This window comes from Tilletiaria anomala (genome assembly GCF_000711695.1).
Source record: "Tilletiaria anomala UBC 951 chromosome Unknown K437scaffold_26, whole genome shotgun sequence".
Taxonomy (NCBI): Eukaryota; Fungi; Basidiomycota; class Exobasidiomycetes; order Georgefischeriales; family Tilletiariaceae; genus Tilletiaria; species Tilletiaria anomala.
In genome coordinates this window covers 150,933-170,905 of record NW_013546996.1, presented here as the reverse complement: position 1 = coordinate 170,905, position 19,973 = coordinate 150,933, and the positions used below count along the sequence as shown (strand labels likewise).

The following is a 19,973-nucleotide window of genomic DNA, read 5'->3' as shown; positions in this document are numbered from 1 at the left end:
CCGGGAGTGATAGGGGTGGGGGTGGGGGTGGGGGGACTGCCTGACTGGCGGCTCCTGTATATAACTAAGCATCTTTGCTGCTCAAGCGTTCAATTCAATTGGAACCTCACAACCCGGAGGCCTGCGAATCGTGGTGTGCTCTCTGCAAATCGCTCAATAAGAACGTAAGAGAACAAAGGTGATATTCTGTGTCAAGTTGCAGCAAACTGCGGCAAGATGTTGTCATGGCCGGAACCCAGGCCCTACCCTCCTCCCGCGGGAAGGAAAACGGCAATTGTGAGCGTCTCGTTGGTATTAGCAGATGCCAGTATTAATCCCATTCTATCTCACGCCAGGTCACTGGTGGTTCTCAAGGCATCGGAAAAGCCACAGCGCTCGCACTCGCATTAAGCGGCTGGAATGTCGTCATCTCCGGCCGGCGGCTTGAGCAGCTCGAAAACACGGCCAACGAAATAAACTCCAAGACGATGGAGCTCCCTAACAAGAGAGGAAAGACAATGGTTTTTCAGGGCGATATGACAGTCGAAAGCGCCGTGAAAGGCATGTTCGAGCTCGCGCTTGACGCATTCGAACGGGTCGACCTCGTCTTTGTCAACGCCGGCGCCAGCTCGGATGACGTGCCGATCCAGGATGTATCGATTGAGGTTTGGCAAAGTATTGTGAATGTCAACTTGACCGGGTCATGGCTTTGCGCCCGCGAAGCATTCCGATGCATGGATGGGTCGAGAGGCTATCTGGGAGGGAGGATTATCCTGAATGGCAGTATAAGCTCCAAAACACCTAGACTATACTCGACCCCGTACACAGCGACCAAACACGCTATCACAGGTCTCACCAAGTCTCTTGCATTAGAGGGCCGCCAACATAGTACGTATGATCTAACTACGTCGTTTTGAGCGGCATTGAAGTTCAGCTGAAGATGCATCTGCTTCCCAGACATCGCCGTGTCCCAGATCGACATCGGGAATGCACGGACGGACATGACAGCTAGCATGCGCGCAGGCCCTGGCGCCATGCAAGCTAATGGGACTAGGCTTCAAGAGCCAGTCTTTGACTGCAACTACGCAGCAAAAGAGGTCGTGCATATCGCAGAGATGCCGCTGGGCGTCAATGTTCAGGAGGTCACAATCATGGCCACCGCTATGCCATCGTATGTTGGTAGAGGTTGATGAATCTTTGGATTGCACATCAATTTCGTACATTCAATGTAACGCGCATGTGCTCCTTGGGGCTCGTGCTCAAGAAATAAAACAGCGACATAGTGAAAAGAGTTATACATGGCAGCCGGCGCCTTTTTCCTTCTTTTGCCCATGCCCTTCTTGAAGTCTGATGCTAAGGTGGCAGTCATTTCTTCACAGGCTGGCTTTCGGTGTTCGATGTAGCCTTCAGCGACTTAGAGCTCACGGGTAACACTGTCATGTTGTCACATGCACGTGAGCGGAGGTTCGTGCTCGAAGCTTGTACACCTGATGAGGCAACGGTTTGTCGCCAGAGCTTTGCCACGTTCTTCCTTGGGCTTGAGCAGGCTTCGTCAATACAGAAAAATCAGAAAGACTCTCATGTACTTTCACCTTGAATAGAGAAATCGTTCCACTGTAAGGCAGCGTCGGCGTTCACGGCGAGGACATCTACAATGTTCAATGTGAATTAGAGACGAGTGTTGGTACAATTTTGATGGTGGCCGCGCGGATCGAACTTTGAGACGAAGAGTTCTGGTGCTTCACCATGAGTTGTGGGCTCACCGTTTCTTCCTCCCGAAATGCGGACGCCGCAGGCGGGGACTGAAGATTCACAAATGACGTGGACGTGTTGTTCCAATCGTCCAGGTGGTTGCTTGACGACATCGTGCCGCCATTGCTGCGCGTCAATGAGGCTGCGCTGTTCTTTCTGCACAAGGACCCGTTGAAAAAGAACCGCACCTTGGGCAAAAGGTTGGAAGAAGAGCTTCCTGCCCAAGGTTCTCTGTTCCCACGCACTCACACTTCTGCTACAGGTAAGAGGTCGACTCTAGTCGCACAATAAAATTCTACGCAAAAAAACAAGCCAGATGGTCGTCTACATTCGAGATGAAGGAAGCACAACACTCACCGTGCAGGCTTCCAGGCACATGCAGGTCAACAAGACTGACATTTGCCCGTAAAACCGCCGTACGTCTTTGAATGAGGAGATGCACATGAGAGCCATGTCACGCGGGCTCGGTCCGTCATCATGTGCGGCTGACGTCGAGATCAGTGAGTGGAATTCGTTGCTATGGTCTGCAGCAGCGACTTCGCTTGCACCGCCACCGAAAATATCACCTTGGCCATCGCTGTCGTCGTCGTCGCTCCCTTCACGTTCGTCAAGCTGCAACTGCTTTTTCATTCGCTTTTGGCTTTTACTCCTAGATACGCTGCCCAGAGGAAAACGATGGCAGCGGAGTGGATGTACCTTCGCGAGCTGAATGAAGAAACCGAGGGTATCCAACTCCCATGCTTGCTGCTGCTACTGCTGCTAGCTTTCGGAATGGGAGAAGATTGCCTTTTCCGTGAGTCATGCGTGACCACGTGGCGGAATCAAATGGCTCGCCGTGGGCTATGTGACTTTGCTGCTGCTGCTTCTGACGCCGACCTAGAATGGATGGTGTATTCATAACGGCCCCTGCCCCTGCTCTTTTGTGTCGGTCCTTGCTGGAACTGACGACAGGTGCGGCTGTGAGAGGATGTGGCAGCTAGTTCTTTCCCTCGCTCGGTGCTACCAGGGCGGCGCCTGCGGGTGACGCAAAGCTGACACTGCTTCATGCGCTGGGGACTCGCGACTTTGAGGAACCACGGCATGCAAATGATAAATGTCTGGCGTTATGGTCCATCCGATGCACCTGTCACAGCTTGTGATTGTGCAGATGGAAGCGAAGCGAAGTTCTTTGGCGTCAGTGCGTCACACATGCCGAGTGAGTGCGAAGCTCTTTGGCGTCAGTGCGTCACACATGCCGAGTGAGTGCGAAGCTCTTTGACTTCGAGTGCTGAAAATGATACCGCTTGGGAAATCGAGGTTAAGGTCGAAGATGTAGATGACGATGAGATGGAGATTGCACTCAGCTGAAGGGCGCTCTTCCCTAAAGTGTGCGCATTGCCGGCTGAGTGAGTTGCTAAGGCTGACACACAGGTCTTTGTTAGTAGCATATGAAGTTCTGTGGTCGTGGGCATCGGTTCCATTGTAAGAATTCCGCAAGGTTCGATGGCACGATCCGGGTGCAATATCGGAGGGACTGGTGACAAGCATCGATAGGCTCTGCATGGGCTTGTCAACGTCTCGTCCAAGAAATGTGACAACTGTGTCGCAGATGTCGACTCGGCAAGAAAAGCGGACGGTGACACCATGGCAGTTCGGATTTCGTTCACGACTGGGTTTGAAGCGGCATATATAACTGTCCCTCCTCCGCTTGGTCCAGATTTTTTGGCAGCGCTAGGCAGAAAATGAATCCGAACATGGCTCCGATGGTTCCCAAAGTTGAAGCTTTCGTACAGTGATGGCTTCCTTGCGGCTCCGTTCCCGTGCCTTGGTGTATTGGTGGAGACTTTACGGCGTCGATACAAGATTTCCATATCTCGCGCTCACTTTGATCTGAATGTAAATGATGGGCTTCATTCCCGTCTCTCAGCGGAATCAAGATAGAGAAACCCGTCAAATCTCCGCCCAGTACTTATTGCTCCACCTCAGACAGAAACTTACCTGCTTTAACTCTACTCATACGCCTCCGCCTTTGTTAGATTTGTCTGCCCCCTGCGTTATTGCAGCTGTCGATGTCCCCATGCCAGGCATAAGTCTTCTGCGGTGATGGCCAATAAAGCCCACGTTCACGGAGTGGCGGCGTTCGGGCAGCGGATAGTAAAGTTGACATTGAGGCGCTAGGGAAAGTGGCACCCAGATTGATAACGGAAGAGAGAATACCAATGGAGTCAAGTCACAAAAAGATGTTGTTGATCTACCCTTCCAGCTGGACTCGAATGATAGCCGAGTTGTTGTCGTCCACGCCAAAGGGGAAAAAGTAGAAGGGGAGGGCTTAGATGAGGTTGCCGGAGGGCAGACATCCGATAAGGGTGGCATGAGGTCATAGTTTAAAAAAGTCAAAATGTTGGAAAAATTCATTGCTGGTTCGCTGATGAAGACTCAGACTGTTGGAACGAGACCACCCCGATACATGGTGCCACAACCTTGACCGCCCGCGATGGCTGGAGACAGGAGAGTGGTCATGAGCCTCGAATCGTACGCCTTCTACACACTGGTCGTCGCCGCGGAGGTCGACAATGATCGCGAGGTGCAGCAGTGGCAGCGCTGCCGGCAGATCACGATAGAGTTTAAGGAGGCGATGAGGAGGATCGGTAAAGCGGAGCGACCTTTGTGGACTCCAGCATCTGCTCGGTTTTTTCGGATGGGCGGGCGACTCTCCTTTGCACGGATCTGAACGGTGCCCGTAAGTAAGATTGATGAAGTGGAAATGCCAGAGGAAGAGCCGACGTTCTCTATTGGTAATACTGATGTAAAAGTGGACCGAGCAACACTTTGCACTGGATAGAGTACCACCATCGCAGCGCCTCCAACGATCTCGGATTCTCTGAATTTGTGAAGACTTAGGGACATTGATGAATGATCGTAGTCTGATAAACGATAAATAGTGAACTTGGTGACGCCTTCCTGCTAACGTCGACGGTTAAAATTTCGATGATGTTCAACCGCCCAGCGATCCGAGGTGAAGGAGCTAATTGAACGTCTAGCTTTCTGCAATCGTGCTAGATATTTGCTGACCGGCAGCTTCGGAGCAGGGTTTATCGCTGATCGCCTATTATCTGTGAGTGTCAGAAAAGAGACAATTTGATGGAGATGAATGGCAACGGTGCGAAAGTGGGGAAGAGACGATGTTGAACAGTGACCATTTGTGTCTGTTGCTCTCAGTTATCGGATCCTTCATGCGCAACGTCTCTCCCGAACGAATGGTGGTTGATTGGAGGTTGTGTAAGCTTCCATCCAGGCGTAATCACCGTTTCTCCAAGATCTCTCAGTCTCGCCGATTTGAGCCAAGGCAACGAAGCTTTCCAAGCGACAAGATTATCCATTACATGGACCGTTCGCGCGCGGCGGTCAGCGGCCAGCCATGATAAGACCTGGTCAACCCCATCGAGCTTCTGCTGGCTGCGCCATCTTCGGCAAGTGTCATCGCGAGATTAGTGCCCCTGCATTCTCGGGACCGTGCGCCACTTGAAAATTACGACAGGTTAATCCAGCAGACCATGGAGGATAGGGTGATGTGGAACTTCGAAAGTGAAAATACTGTGTTAATGAGAGAGAGGCCGTCATCAATTTTTCTATGTATTTGAAGCTCGAACCTTGCAACTTTCCTCTTTCGAATAAATTTGGGAGCTCCCGAGAATCACGATCATCTCCAGTTCTCACCAATCTCCACTCGCCAGCAATGCCTTTTGCCTTTTCGGTCTTCTGTGACATGCATGGACTGCTGTCCTTTGGACAGCTCGTATCCGGTGCTGTGCCAGAAAGACAAGTCCCTCGTTTTGAATTCTACATTGATTACCTAAGCATCTCTTGGGTTCGACATTGGCTGGTGGCAATACGTAATATAGATTTTGACCAACTGCTTCTTCCATATGATGCCCAGTGGTTCCTAACAAATGTTTCATGCCCACAGCCCATCTCCACCGTATGGATCTGGTCCAAGTCCTGCGTACAGTCAAAGCTCAACTTCAGCGGAAGAAAGATTGACAGACAAGTGCGGTTGTGAGAAGGCGAAGTAAAATGGTCAGGAAGTGGCCCAACATCGTCATCACGGGTACACCCGGGACGGGCAAATCGACGCTTTCGTCCATGCTAGTTGACCCGACATCATCCTCCTCCTCTTCAGCCTCCACTTCGGCATCGATTTCCTCGCACTTGCACCACATCAATGTCTCGTCTATGATTAGGCAGCGCAAAGATCTGCAAGTCAGCTACGACGAAGAGTGGGATGCCTTCGAGGTGGATGAAGACTTGCTGCTTGACGAGCTGGAGAAGCAGACTGGTGGAACCGCACCAGAACCAGTAGACGAAGACGAGCCGCAGACTGGGTCAGCAACAGTGTCTGACGCCAGCGCTGGTGGAGAAGGAGATGGAGAAGGAGGTTTGATCCTCGACTGGCACACGAATGAAATATGGCCTGAGCGATGGGTAGACTTGGTGGTCGTGTTGCGAACGGACCATTCCGTTCTTTGGCAACGGCTAGAAAGCAGGTGCGTTTTGTTTCCAAGGTCACCTGTCCAGTGACCTTTGTGGATCCATGACTACGGCTCAAGCTGTAAACTTTTCGGGCTTGACTGACTTACTCTTATTTGACAGGGGGTACCCCGCGCACAAAATCCAAGAGAACAACCAGGCGGAGATCATGCAGACAGTTCTGGAAGAAGCACGAGGGGCATATCCAAATGAGGCCATCGTCGAGCTCCAGAACAACAACAATGACGAACTGGAGGAGAATGCAGAGCGGCTGCTGCAGTGGATCATACAATGGCGTAAAGATCGCGGCCTCGCGTAGCCTGGCACCTATGCCGCAAACCTGTATCAGCCCAGAACCGAGCGTCACTCGTTCCAAAGTCTTCGACTTGCCTGAAAAGGGAGTTTCCACACCTGTGCGGCATCCAAAGCCCACAAGGCCCTTACACCCCAATGCCAGCACCTTTGCAGCTAGCCATTGTACTCTTCCCAGGGTGATGAGTTCCAGTCCATGTTCCTTGACATGATGCTCTTGGACGTTAGAGAACCTGTTCAGACTACGCTGAGAAAGGCTTGAACGGTTTCCTCGGATCCCTAACCAAGCATGTGGACGAAATGCATTCTAGTCTTCGTTGATCTTGCAGGCACTGGATGAGTGCTTGATAGATACCAATGATGCTTCCTTGTTTCGGTTTAATGTGCATATATATACAGATGAGATGCATTTGATGACCCTGCTCTGATCCACTGGCTTTCAATATGAGATATAAAGAATATTCAGCAGCGGGAACCCCATCTGTTGAAGTCAGCCGCGTATATTCGAAACATTCAGTCAGCAATGTCACAGTCTCACGCATTCATAAGCTCGCGCTCACCATCAAGCCGACCCAGAAAATGAGATTACCAAGCGTCTCATTCTGCTTGATGAACGGAACCTGCAGAATGATTGAAATGCGTAACGATCATCAAGAAACATTCAGCAGTGCGGCTCAGGTGGAAGCGACTACTTCGCGTTCGCGCACTCACTTGGCCCAGCGCGATGAGGGGCAACTGCGCCATCTGCATCAGGAAGAGGTATCCACGGATTTTGCCGGAGACGATGGCCATGACGAGCTCGTGTAATAGAGAGGAGAGGAGGAAAGTGACGAACATGGCAGATGCCTTGGATGCGCCGACGGCGATGCTCGACGCGTAGACATGTCGCAAGAGGAAGTTGTGTACAGGCTATAGTAAAGAGGGTATCAGACAGCGACATGCATGGGTCAGATTCAAGGCTACACTGATGCAGACATGCGACACGCACCTTGTTCCATTTTCGCGAAAACGCATCCATGGATGTCGCGTTCCACCAGTCGCTGTAGAACTCTCGATCCGCAAACCTGAAGCAGGCACGGGACAACGGCAGAGCTGATCATTAGTAACACAGATGTGCGAAAAACTCGATTCAGGCATTTCCGGATGTTGACCCACCTGGTGAGTTCTGCAAAGGCATTGCAAATGCACTCGAACATGATGTAGAAGATCAGTAGATAGTTGATCATCATTGGCACGGCGAGCTGCAAAAAAGTGCCGATGAGCGTCTCGTTCGGTCCCGGCTGAAACGGCATGATCCAATGCTCCGTGATGACGTAGATGACGAAGAACGTGCCAAACGTCGCGGAGACCTTCTCGAGCACATACAGCGGGCGGATCGACTTGGTGCGCGGAAATTCGAGGTCGTAGACGAGAGAAGGGATCAGGAGGTACTCCCAGAAATTGCGATATGTCACGTTCGCCGGCCACGCGACGCGCCCGGGTGCAGAGGACGAGGGCGAGTCGCCGTTGTCGATATGGTGGTGGTCGATGTGCGAGAGTAGCTCTTCGCGCATGATCTCAATGTCCGACGCCAGCTTGGCGATGCTCGCGTCCGGATGAGTGGCAAGTGGATGCGGATCACGGATCATGAAGTTGTCCTTCTTCTCCTTGTATTTGGAACCAATAGCGCCGCTAGAATAGTCGCTATGTCCATTCCCGTACCCGTTTGCGCTGCCGTTCGGAGTGGCAGTACTGGACGTAGCAGGGGAGGTGGACGCAGAGATCCTCGGATCGTCATCCTCTGCCGCAGAAGACTCTTCTGTGGTAGCCTTGCTTGACAAGACCGTTGCACTGGAAATGCCTCGCATCTCCTTTGTGGCTGCACTAGATTGCGATCGGTAGCGCAAAGGCGAGGTGCCTTGCTGCAGCTCTAAGCTGCACCAATGCGTGTCGATGTCCTCGGACCCCAGCGCCTCCTCGCACGCTTTTCTCCATGCGCGCTGCAGTCTCTCATCCTGTGCATTCGCCGATGTCGCATCCTGCTCTTCCGCTTTAACGTCCACCTCGACGCCTTCCACCTCGACGCCTTCCACCTCGAGCACCCTGGTTCGCAGCAACTTCTCCTTGCGCTTCATCTGCCAGAACGTGTCTGCCATATTTCCATTCACGCTAATGTACGAGTGCATCTTCATCATCATGGCGAGCGTATGCAGGACGAAGAAGCCGCTCTGGACCCAAGGCCAACTGCGGAAGTGCGTCCACTTGATCACAGCGGCGAGCATGACTGCTTGCCATAGATGCTGCAGGTAGATGAGTCCGGTCGAATAAGGGATCCAGCCGCGCTGGGTGATGCCAATGAAAGGTACGCATAGGAAAAGATGCCCGACTAAGATCCCATCCGAGATCGCGAGGATCTTGGCGTCGCGCGAGAAGAGTGTGGCGAAGGTCAGTGAGAGGACTTGGCCGGTTTCTTTATATGAGGTATAAAATGTGTTAAGCATGAGGAGGAAGATCCCAATCCAGAAGAGCGTGTAGAACCCTCGGAATCCGTCCTTGGAGGAGTCCATGTTGAAGCGGTCAAACCGCGATTGGCGGGGTTGGAATGTGACCAATGTACGGATCTTCAGGCCCTTGCGCGCCGAAGCGGGCAGCGGACGCAAGTATATACCGCCATCCTTGTCTACCGACGATGATATGGCTGTCGAGACAAAAGAGGCTATTCAGTCGCTCCTTCATTCGCAATTACCCGTGATGTCCATCTACACACCCCTCGCTCCGACGAAACGAACGTTCGTTGTGTCTGATCCTTGCAGTTGTCCATCGTGTTGAGGATCCTCGAACGTGAGCGTCCTGCCTTGTCGGTCCGTGATGCGCGTTGTGACGGAGCTATGTGCGATCACGCCGTCGCTCTCCGAGTCTGGTGGATCGGATCTGGCCCGGGCCATGTCGACGTGGGCCAACCCGCTATGCTGAGTACTGCTGGTGACGTTTCTTCGCGATGCTTTGGACGCCTTTGACGGTAGCGCCGATGAGGAAAGCCCCTCCAAAGGAGAGCTGAGGCAGTCTATGGCCGGTCGCAAACTGTGCGAAGGCTTGATTCCATATATCTATCACAGTCCCTTCGTGGGCTGCGTGCTGTTCTGCTCAAGTCACAGCAAATCACACGCTTGCGTCTGGGCAAGGTGACTGTCTACGACGAGCACCGGCTGAGTCGTGAGCTTGAGGCAGTCGGGCGAGATGTTTCCGGATCGCAGACTCCGATCCTCTGAGAACAGCCTTTTTAGAGGCTCAGGCAGTGGTGGAAAAGTGGGATGTGTCACACGGGTTCGCGGCCCGCAAACAGCAGAGAGCTTGAGGTTGACGTGCAAACCTGGACTGCACACTTGCTTGGGCCGGCTTCCGGCGTCCGTCGTCTTTGCTTTTTTCCAGCAATGCAATCAGGGCGAAATTGAACGAGGCCCGTAGAGCAGGCCTTTGCGGGCAGGAACGTCGCGGACACAACTTGTAGCAAGCGCTGTTTTGGGAAACATTCTTACCACGTAACCTTGGAAAACGACTGTGAGCCACCGGATTTACATTCTACTCGAATGGTATGCAACAGCAAAGGCACCGCACTTCCGTCCACATGCGTGTGACGCGTCGGGTGTTTGGTGCCTGCCGAGGGCTTCAACCGAGACCAGAGCACGCTCACTAAGATTTTGATGATCATAACGAGGATCGATCCACAGCGGGCTGACGGATGAAAACGCTCTTTCCCCTCATGTGTCTCTCTCTCATCACTCGCTCAATGCTCATGGCTCCGTGCGTGATACTCCGACGATGAATCTGTTCATCGCTGACAGCCATTCGTTGTTTTCTGACAATCTCCCTGCAGCCTGTTCCGGAGTTACGGTCAAGACGACGCTGGCCGTTGCTGCGGACAGCCTCATAGGGTGAGCGGCAATCGCAGTACAACGCTGAATCCTTTGGGGAAAATTACACGGTCCAAAGTGCGCACGCAACAAGATGTTCCATAAGGCACCGGCGTCTCTGAGGCGTCGATCGTTTGCGCGGTAGCAAGGCAAGAAATCGCGACCAGTCTGCTGTGGTCCACCAGCGTCGGCTGCGTCACCTCAGCGGATGGCAGAAGTGCCATAATGTGGTCCATCGTCATGGTCTCTCATGGGCCGTCAGGAGCGATCAAGGGAAACGAAAGCTCTCCCAAATGACGACGTTGAGTAACGACATTACACTAGTTGTGAGCCAAGTTTGCCTTCGTCCTGCTCGAGCCAAAGAAAGACCCCTCGTCGACGCTGGCGCAGTCTCTTTCGTCACTTGTGAACACCTCCCCAGAGGCATCGAAGCCGAATTACAATAGCGTAAAGCCATGTCTTGGGAAACCAGCCCTGGCGTTCGTGCTTCTTCGCCTTGAACGTGCCCAGCATTTCGCAGGCAGCCAGGAACGCTTGTCGAGTGGCTCGGACTCGACTCGATGCAGGACGAGCCTGAATGCGCAGGCTCATGGCGAGGCGACGAATAATACGCATTGCATCGTCGATTTCGACGCGACCAATCCTGGTTTTTCCGTTTAGCGCATTGTTATCCTTGCGCCAGCTTGTCGTTGGCACGCGGAGGACATTTTCTGAATCACATTGTGGGTCTTACATGTGGAATTCATGACATATGTCATGTGCAACCACATGATAATAGCGTATTAGAATATAAACATGTCCTTTCGTTCAGGAGGTACACCTGCTTGCTTGTTCAGCCCCGTTCTGACTGACAAATGTCGAGTCGTCGGTTACCCGGTACGGCGTGCTGAATACAAGGAGCTACGCGCTCAGAAAGATCATCCTAATGCTCGTGGTGCGTTCGTGAGGACCAAGAATGCTGGACATGATGCTATCGCCATTGACAACAGCACCATGCGTGAGAGATCGATTGGGAGGCCGGACAAGAATTGATTGTCGAGCGTAATCACCTCTGGGGGGGGAGAGGTGATCATGCGTGAAGACTTGGCTAGTTCGCTGCGACGGATGTCAGCAATCGGCTCGACGTGATGCACTGTACATGAGACAGGAGAGTGGAAGAAATGGTGATTACCTGGAGGTGGCAGCTGCATCCTATAAAGATGGTTCTTCGTTTAACTCGAGAGAGAAAAACAGAGTTCTTCTAGTATACCGTACAGGCCATATATGCCGAAAACTCGCCTCACCTAATCTCTCACAACACCTTGCCTTGATGTATTTCCACAGTCAGCTAAAATCGAACCGTAGGTCACTCAGCCACAGCGCACATTGAACGACTGACATGGTTGAGTGCGCGCTCTGACTAGTGCGGAGGTGCCTGGTACCGATGTGCAGGTCCTTCCGCCAGTTCGTGCTGAAAGCGAGTTTACTACCTTTGGAGATGCTGACAAAATAATTGCCTCCTAGCATGCCTGCTCCCCAACGGTCGTGCGATATGCTCCGCGGCTGGCTGTCTTCGCTCAGCAGATGACCAGGCTTGGCGACCAGTCGCTCCTGTGGCGTGGTGGGCTTTGGGCGGGACTTCACGAAGGTTTGGCACCAGAAAGCTTGCTCCAACACGGGGGCGGAATATCTTGACGTGATCAAGATTCCATATGCGGGGAGTGAAGCTGCGGTCGCCAGGCGTCAAGAAAAGGCAAGCCGTTATGTCCCATCAGCGTAGAGCGTGTCGCCTGCGTTCACTTCATCGCGCAGCGATCACAGCGCATACGCCGTGAACCCATAACTGAACAGTACAGTGTCGTCCATCTGATGCAGGTGGCCCCCCGGATTCAGCCAGACGCCTGTGGCTTCATCTTAGAACAGTATCACTTCGGAGTCTCAGATGTTGTACAGGTACGCCACACTAGTATCCGTCACAGCGACTAGTCGCTGCGATCGAAGCTGAAAGCCTCGCTAGGCAGGGAGCGGCAAAGTGGAAAATCTCTCAAAAGCGCAGCGCTTGTCTTGGACGGAGCGGTTCCCGGGAGTGTGCGGCATCAGCCTATTATTCTAACACAAGCGGGGCTGCAGCATTCATGCTACTTACAGATCTGCCCAATGCCTGGTGACTGCTATAGACGTACAGGTCGTTGCCACGGTCGAAAACGATGGTATCTTGCTCGCGTTCGAGATGCGCAGAGATGGAGGTGTCCCCTGTTCAAATCGTAAATATTATCTTCTCCATATCTACATACAACACCTGCAGCCATCCCCCAATGGCGGTGCAAATGGCGAGTAGGTTGGCAGTGGCGATACTGAACCGCCATACGCCATGACTGCGAAGGAAGGAGATGAAGCCCTTGTGAACCATGGTGTGTTGATGGCCATACTCGGGTGTTCATATGCTCCGCCATATCTTCTGTATCGTCGTATCCTTTTGGCCTGCAACAGCCAGAGAAATTGATATCAGCGAATATGATCGTTCAATTTCAATGCCGCCGACCAAATAGAGACCTACAGAGAGCCCAGAAGGAATCGACGTCGTCCCAAAATCGTTGCATTTTCTGCTATGCGGTTGCGCGCTTGCTGGCGCTGTCATCTGCAACGACTTCTCTCCGGAATAAAGATGAGCAGTCTACAAGTCATAGGACGCCTTGAGCGTAGCTCTGACTTAAGAGCAGGTCTGTAAACCCGCGCAAGAGAGGCACATTCGTAGAACAAGCCGACATGCAAGAGGAGCTCTGCCATTAGATGCGGTACATACTATGGCCAGCATCGACCACGGCTGCGTTGCCCTCATGCGCAGCCATCGTTGGCTTCAACCGACATCTGTGGATCGAGCAGCGTAGGTTCAATAAGACGACGGCGTGATCATTTATCTTGCGTGCACATGGTGACGCTGGTGCAAGCTCACGAACCTCTACGGGGTGGGCCCAATTGAAATTGCCGGAAGCTTCGTATCTGCAGCCGAATACAGAGTTGCGAGCTGTGTTGAGATAAAAGGCAAACGTGTTGATTGCATGTACATAGTATTGAAGGAGCTCAACACGCGCTAAAATGTCTGAGTCAGAGAAAGCTCTCAAGTATGAGAGTTGAGCGATCTTCCACGCTCCGAAGCTCTATTGCCGATGGATTCTTTGATCAACACACAACTTTCGTGGGCGGCACCGTGGTCGGCTATGCATCCGTGATGCATCTGATGAGGTATACGACTCAGGCGCTCGGCTGGGTGTCAAAGACGACCATGCCGATGACAGTCTCTGGCGCAACTGCGAGTGGCAACCGCACCGGCTCACCGTGACGAGTGTCGTATGCGACTGCAGCCTGTGACCATGGCGAGTGGGCCGGCTAAAAGGAGTCGCCTGCTCGAGCTTCCGAGGGAGATTTTCCTCCATATTAGCTCATTCTTGCCTTTGGGCTCTCGCATTGTGCTTGAAAGACAGACTTGTGCTCAGCTCCGGTCGCTGGGTCGGCCCTCCCTCGATCCACCCTATCGTCTGTCACTACCTCAACTGCACGATGCTGCCGAAGAGATCCGTGGTCAATTTGGCAAAGATGGATCAAATTCTGGAGATGCTTCCAGAGCCGACAAAAGCCATTTATTTTCCTTGGCATCTTTATCAAACAATGATCTCATTCTGCTGATCAGAGCCTTGGAGTGGCTGGTTCCTCAGCTGCGTGTGGCGCTAAAAGATGCGGGGCACGATACGGACGATTTCAAAGTCCCTCCTAAATCTAGGCCTTTTTTACGGTCCATTTTCGCCGTAGGATGGCATGGTGTACCGGGTGATCGATTCGCGCAGATGCTTGCGTTCGAGCCCGCCTTGCAGCATGTGGAAACAGTAATCAAGACTGACCGCCTAGACAATGGTAAGTACCCAACGCATCTGCCTTTTATTTGATACGCTCTCCTAGTCTAATGGCACACTTCCTGCTTGTCTTGCTGCAGATTCTTGGTACAATTTACAGACACACCTCACGAATTCGGAAGATGAGGCATACCGACACAAATACCGCGCGGTTCTAACAGCCGACAAGCAACATCGAGACAGTGAATGGCGCTCATCCTCGTCGCACCGCCGTGGTCGCTCACAAGTCAGTGTTGAAGACATGCCGCGCCTTCCCGGAGATTTAGCAGCTGCACTTGCCCAGGTACCGTTGTTGCCGTCCATGGAGAAGGGTCCATTTTTTGTTCGCACACAGGCGCTTGTCTCGGTCGGCAGCAAGCGGCCGCCCTTTTTCCTCAAGGGCATGGGACTCAGCGCGGGCTACGACTGTCTCTGTTTTGTCAACTCTGACCTTCAATCAGGGGTATCACCTGGCAGTCCCGCAACCAGCATGGCAGATCGATCAGAGACGGGAAACAGGGATACGTCATCCACACGGAGGCCAATGCTGAAGCACGTAATCCTTCAGGGTCGACACACCTTGCAGGAAGCACGAGAGCTAGAATCGATGTACGAGTGGAGCGATACCACATGTATTGCATGCAAGCAGACGATCACTTTCTGAATGTGAACCTTGGCAGATTCAGCAATATTTGGCCCTATCAAATCAGCTTTCCTTTCGTGAGCCCTTCGATGGATTTCTCAACGGCTTCAATGAAGTGGGCTTCTCCAGTTTTAATCAAATCATCTGCGCTTTCTGCAGGGTGGTAGTCGACGTCAAGCAACGGAGCGCGTTCCTTTCCCTTGCCCTTGGTACTGATACCCATCTCTTTCTCCCTCTGCTTTTCCAAAGTTCCCAGACTCTCCTCTTCTTTCTCGCCTGCAAACCTCACCATGCAAACCGGCGGGCTGAGTGGGAGATCCGAGCTCGACGGATGCTACATGTGGATTGCCTTGCCGTGCGTCTCATACAATACCGACATCGGTTCGCGCTCAAGGTCTCGGGGACTTGGCCACCGTGTGGTGCAACACCGGGTAAAGCAGAGGCTGCGGCCGCGCTCGCTACACTAGACATACCGAGTGGAACGAGCAGGCTCGAGGAGATATTTTATATGTGCGTGAATGTCCGAGGCGCTTTTCTTAATAGGGAAGAGCTGCCAGGAAACGGAGTCGAGAACCGCAAGGAGCATCCCTGTTCTAGGAGCATGGTCTTCCGGTGGCTCAATATTAAACTCGTCGTCCGTGATGACGTATTAGACTCCAAGCAGCCTTGCTCTCGCAGAATTACTATCGTAAATAAGATACTGGAAGATGCCCTTGCGCGTATGCGAACAGTAATGAGAAGCGGACACGGGCTGCGAGTGGCCGTGAGCCGGCCAATGAAAGGCGCGGAAGCACTGGCATATTTGCGAGACCAGTGCGATGGGAAAGCAGGCAGATTGGACTCCATGATAGCTTGGGCTCGACATGTTTTCTGATTGTGTGAGTCTGGTAGCGATCAGCGATCAGCTAAAATAGGTCCGCCCAGAGAAGCGTAAAGGTGCGCCAGAGTTGGGGATAGGGTGTCATGATTCAGCATTCGTACACGCCCGTTGTTTTAAGCCCTCGTATCCACCGTCTGAGAATTCAGCCAGGAGGTTGAATCAGTGATGGGACCAATGAGGATCGTGAAGTTGAGCTCAGTTGACACAGCGTATACCGACGTGGGCGGATGAAGGGCCCAATACATGACTTTGGTTTCTTGAATGGAATGTTCCGCTTCGCCACCACCGCCGTGCCGTAAAACCAGATGTGAGATGGCGATAAACAGGGCTTCAAATTCGACTTGACTTTGGCCAACCCTCTGCTTGCATCCGACCAATGCAGGTGGCACAGTAGAGATGAATCGAAAGATGAGCCTGGACAGGGTTAGCATCGGCAAGGCACATTCACGATTCGACTTTTCCCCGCTATTGGCTAACATAGAAGCTCGCTGAACCGTATCGACGCCTCTCGAGTGAGAGGGAGAGATTGACATTCAGAGACCAATAAAATAGGCAAGAGTCATTCTCAAACCCAACACGATGATGTCGCTTAGGTCAGCTAGCTGCTAACAAGCAGATGTATTTGTGTGCCATCAAATCCCGCGTCTTTGCATGGTCTGCTGCTACGCATGTGGGCCGTTCGTTGTGCAAGAAAGAAGCAGTCTTGATTACGGGAGCGCACAATGGACGACGCTTCGGCCGCGCTTGGCGAGAAGGAGAGGCCTCACCCAGCTCCCCTACGTTCCACGGTTCCAGGAGCAAAAGCACCTGCCTATGGTGGGAATGATGCGCTTCCTAGCTCAATATCAACTGCAACCAGAGCGTCCGCTAGAGCGTCGTCTTCAAGCAGCGGCACCAGCGCCTACGTCCCCATGCAGCGTCGCCTGCTGTCCTTACACGGCACAGATGACCGTGTCGTCCTCGACATTGGCAGTCGCGTCACCAAGTTCGGCTTCAGCGGCGAGCCGACACCGCGTGGAATCATCAGTTCTATTGTCCTACCGCCCGAATGGAGCTCGTTCGAGAGAAAGGGTGACAATGGCAAAGGAAAGGGCAAAGAGCGCGCTCTGGAAGAAGGCGATCAGGACATGTGCCTTTGGTCATACGACCTTTCTCGATGCGAAGGAGAGGCCGAGCGCAGAGCTGCACGGCGACTTTTGGAGGCTCAAGTCGAGGAGCTCATCCGCAACATTTATGTACAGTAAGCATCCGATGCTACCATCTCTGGATTGCCGCCACGCCCTCATCTGCTTGTCTTTCTTACCTTCGTAGGCATCTCAGGGTTGATACCAAACAGCGGCACGTCCTGATCTTGGACTCTCCATCAACTCCTCTACCACTACGAAAGGTGCTTCTTAAAGTACTCTTCTCTCAATTCCGAGTACCCTCCGTTGCTTTTTTGTCTTCGCCTCTAATGGCATTAATGGCAACAGGGCGCATCACCGGTCTTGTTGTCGACGTCTCGGGCGGCGGTGCTCGTGCTGAGACAAGCATCACCCCCATATATTGCGGTCGGATACTTGAATCGGCGCGCACCGTCACGCCGACTGCGGGAAACAGCGTGCGGTGCAGACTCAAGAGGCTGCTTTTGTCCGAAGGGCGATACTGCTACTGCACACATGCTCGCCCAGCCAATAGCAATGGTCACGACGGCGCATACAGCAAGCCGACACGGCACGTCGAGCGCATTCCGCCAGACCTGCTCACATCGCACGTAGTCGAAGAGCTCATGACGCGTGTTTGCCTTGTAGCCAGATTCGATGCCTGCCCGAACCCTGATGCGCCAAAGGACGACTCGGTCGAAAGTCTCAAGGCAAGGCACGCGTCCAAAGCAAGGGCCAAGACTCTTTGCGTGCCGGTTGCATCCCTCCAAAGTGCGCAGGAATGGATCAAAGGAAGGGCTGAATCACTTCTCGCGACCCATATGGCGAGCTTGGGGCCGAATCGCATCCCATCATCCACGGTCACTCTGACTACCTCTTTACGAGCGGACGCTATGGTGCCAGGAACAACATTCCCGCAGTCAGCTGTCTTGCTTGTCCCGGGATGGGTCAGGGAATGTGCTGCAGAGGTCATGTTTGAAGATGGGGATCTTGATGAGCCGAGCATCTCAGAGGCAGTGCTGTCGAGCCTTTTGAAGGTAAGTTGTGGTGATCGAGAACAGCTCTGCCGACCGCGAGTGCTGACTTCACACATTTATCTGTTCGCATGCAGCTACCGATCGATCTACGCCGGAACCTCGCATCCCTTATCCTCGTTACGGGAGGCATGGCGATGCTCCCAAGCTTGCCCCACCGGCTTGCGCAACAACTCGCTCTCAGCCTACAGACTCTCGCATCGGAAATTGATTCTTCGAAGCCGCTGACACCTGCAGTGCTGCGCAAGGCCAACCGCTACGCCCCGCTACGCAACCTCGCCAGCTCGATCGGGGTGCTGAACGACCATGCACCCAATTTGCCTCCAATTCCCCCCCCTGACCTGCCACGGGAAGACAAGAGCCAAGTCAAAAAGACCCTCGTCGCGCCGCCCCCCATGAGCGGGTCCGCACCCGTCTTTGCTGCCAACCTGTTACCGTGGATTGGTGCCAGCATCGTCGGTGCGTTGCAGACTACATCGATCTACGAGATGAAGCGGGAAGAGTGGGATGCAGAACAAGCAGCTCTCCATGCGCCATTGGGTCCAACATTGCCTATGCCTGTCACATTCGGTCAAGGCTCCTTCATGGGGGTCGTGGGCGGACTGGAAACAGGTGCTTTTGGCGGCTTGTCGGCGGTCAGTAGACACCTGATGAGCCCGACCTCAGAGTCCACTCCGAGGTCTCCTCCGCTTGGCAGATCGTTGACTGGATCGCGATGTTGAGCTCAGGGAAAAGGTGCCTTGCCTGACATATTGTTCCGAGGTCAAAATCCCCACAATGCCTATACCACGATGCGCGTCAATGATACAGAGTAGAATAAAGAGTACGTCCTCATTGCGGCGTGCAATGTATCTCGCAAGCGATTGCTTCTTCCCACGGCAGTCCTTACTCGATGAGTGGCGCCGTGCATCGCTTCAAGTTCTTCTCGAGCAGGACTCCCAAATCGCGGAGGACAAATGCCAAAATCACGCCGCCGAAAAAGTCGCTTACGCGCTTGAGCTTGACCTCGATAACGGCTCGCGATTCTGCAGAGACCAAGCCGTAGTGATCCGGGCTGCCGCCATTGTGCCCGGACATGCCTAGGCCCGTCATTTGAGCGCGGCCCAGCGCGTGTGCATGTCGTTCTGAAAAATGAAAAAGAAATGGGCTTATCAGGAAAGGCAATTGTTACACTGCAACATCGTTGCACGCACCAAACATTTGAGCCTTCATGAAGAGCTTGAGAAGAAGCTCGGCGTAGGCAAGAGGGCCATCCGCGCTGCTTTTGTTAGAATTCGTCATAACGCCCAGTGAGCGAGTCAAGCGAGATCCAAGTGCGCCCAATGAGCTCTATATAAAGGAACAGTAAAGTCAGCTCAGGTCGTGGACAGAACATTGGAAAGAATGACTCACACCACCCTTCTTGCCAGAGACGGTCGGAATGAAGTTGAGCTTCTTGGCCAGCGTGTTCTGTACGTCATCGATCAGGGACTCGAAGTCTTCTAAGGCTGCGGCGAACCTTGCGCCGACAAGAGCGTATCCGGACTCTTCGTTGGCGTTGCCGCCCAGCATTGAGTCGCCCGCTTTGTCGAGCGCGTCAACAGCGGAGCCAAGGATATCCAGCGCTTTGACTTTGCTATCGATTGCCACCAATTTGGATGTCTGCTGCGCCCACATCGGTGATGCAATGTGCAGCCGTCGAGAGAGGAATCCGTGGGAAACCAGTGTAGCGTGCAGCAACCGCATGGTCACAAAAGGACGCAAGCCAATGTTGGAGGGGAGGCTGGCTGCCGCGCCCGGGCTCGTCGGTGAGGTCGGCGGCACAGGAAGCCAAGATAGACTGGTGCCAATACCGTCTGTGGTATACGAGGGCGCAGGTCCATTGATATTTGACGGAAGACGACCTGGAAAAAGTGCATCGCGAGCTATGGCAGCTCGATGCGATGCATTGGTGTCGCGAACGGTAAGATTAGGCGATTGCGCCATGTCT

The 19,973-nt window shown here is 53.2% G+C and overlaps 9 protein-coding genes across 9 annotated transcripts; 4 read left to right on the top strand and 5 right to left on the bottom strand.

Moving 5' to 3' along the window:
• The first annotated feature begins 121 nt into the window (after positions 1–121).
• K437DRAFT_273530 (NAD(P)-binding protein) lies at positions 122–1,258 on the top strand. Its single transcript, XM_013388627.1, has 3 exons — positions 122–276; positions 336–867; positions 937–1,258. The coding sequence occupies exons 1-3, from the start codon at positions 217–219 to the stop codon at positions 1,167–1,169; spliced, it is 825 nt and encodes a 274-aa protein (XP_013244081.1). The 5' UTR covers positions 122–216; the 3' UTR covers positions 1,170–1,258.
• A 239-nt stretch (positions 1,259–1,497) lies between these two features.
• On the bottom strand, positions 1,498–2,654 carry K437DRAFT_89546 (uncharacterized protein). Its single transcript, XM_013388626.1, has 3 exons — positions 2,089–2,654; positions 1,981–1,987; positions 1,498–1,919 (listed from the first exon to the last, which is right to left on the bottom strand). The coding sequence occupies exons 1-3, from the start codon at positions 2,359–2,361 to the stop codon at positions 1,648–1,650; spliced, it is 552 nt and encodes a 183-aa protein (XP_013244080.1). The 5' UTR covers positions 2,362–2,654; the 3' UTR covers positions 1,498–1,647.
• Positions 2,655–2,789: 135 nt separating this feature from the next.
• Positions 2,790–3,955, bottom strand: K437DRAFT_89022 (uncharacterized protein). Its single transcript, XM_013388625.1, has 2 exons — positions 3,709–3,955; positions 2,790–3,630 (listed from the first exon to the last, which is right to left on the bottom strand). Exon 2 carries the CDS (start codon positions 3,579–3,581, stop codon positions 2,949–2,951), a length of 633 nt encoding a protein of 210 aa, XP_013244079.1. The 5' UTR covers positions 3,582–3,630; positions 3,709–3,955; the 3' UTR covers positions 2,790–2,948.
• Positions 3,956–5,665: 1,710 nt separating this feature from the next.
• K437DRAFT_255665 (P-loop containing nucleoside triphosphate hydrolase protein) lies at positions 5,666–6,937 on the top strand. The gene is made up of 2 exons (XM_013388624.1): positions 5,666–6,254; positions 6,361–6,937. The coding sequence occupies exons 1-2, from the start codon at positions 5,785–5,787 to the stop codon at positions 6,554–6,556; spliced, it is 666 nt and encodes a 221-aa protein (XP_013244078.1). The 5' UTR covers positions 5,666–5,784; the 3' UTR covers positions 6,557–6,937.
• K437DRAFT_284167 (uncharacterized protein) lies at positions 6,622–9,473 on the bottom strand (the record flags this gene model as incomplete). The annotated part of the gene is made up of 6 exons (XM_013388623.1): positions 6,622–7,030; positions 7,110–7,169; positions 7,261–7,458; positions 7,538–7,613; positions 7,705–9,203; positions 9,318–9,473. 6 exons carry the CDS (start codon positions 9,471–9,473, stop codon positions 6,989–6,991), a joined length of 2,031 nt encoding a protein of 676 aa, XP_013244077.1. The 3' UTR covers positions 6,622–6,988.
• A 2,289-nt stretch (positions 9,474–11,762) lies between these two features.
• Positions 11,763–12,828, bottom strand: K437DRAFT_262323 (uncharacterized protein; the record flags this gene model as incomplete). The annotated part of the gene is made up of 3 exons (XM_013388622.1): positions 11,763–12,145; positions 12,602–12,671; positions 12,718–12,828. 3 exons carry the CDS (start codon positions 12,826–12,828, stop codon positions 11,763–11,765), a joined length of 564 nt encoding a protein of 187 aa, XP_013244076.1.
• An 820-nt stretch (positions 12,829–13,648) lies between these two features.
• Positions 13,649–14,969, top strand: K437DRAFT_273527 (uncharacterized protein; the record flags this gene model as incomplete). The annotated part of the gene is made up of 2 exons (XM_013388621.1): positions 13,649–14,327; positions 14,407–14,969. Exons 1-2 carry the CDS (start codon positions 13,769–13,771, stop codon positions 14,967–14,969), a joined length of 1,122 nt encoding a protein of 373 aa, XP_013244075.1. The 5' UTR covers positions 13,649–13,768.
• Positions 14,970–15,554: 585 nt separating this feature from the next.
• Positions 15,555–16,211, bottom strand: K437DRAFT_255660 (uncharacterized protein). The gene has a single exon (XM_013388620.1). It carries the CDS (start codon positions 15,811–15,813, stop codon positions 15,598–15,600), a length of 216 nt encoding a protein of 71 aa, XP_013244074.1. The 5' UTR covers positions 15,814–16,211; the 3' UTR covers positions 15,555–15,597.
• A 205-nt stretch (positions 16,212–16,416) lies between these two features.
• K437DRAFT_255659 (actin-like ATPase domain-containing protein) lies at positions 16,417–19,111 on the top strand. Its single transcript, XM_013388619.1, has 3 exons — positions 16,417–17,068; positions 17,140–18,007; positions 18,082–19,111. Exons 1-3 carry the CDS (start codon positions 16,551–16,553, stop codon positions 18,724–18,726), a joined length of 2,031 nt encoding a protein of 676 aa, XP_013244073.1. The 5' UTR covers positions 16,417–16,550; the 3' UTR covers positions 18,727–19,111.
• The last annotated feature ends 862 nt before the right edge of the window (positions 19,112–19,973 follow it).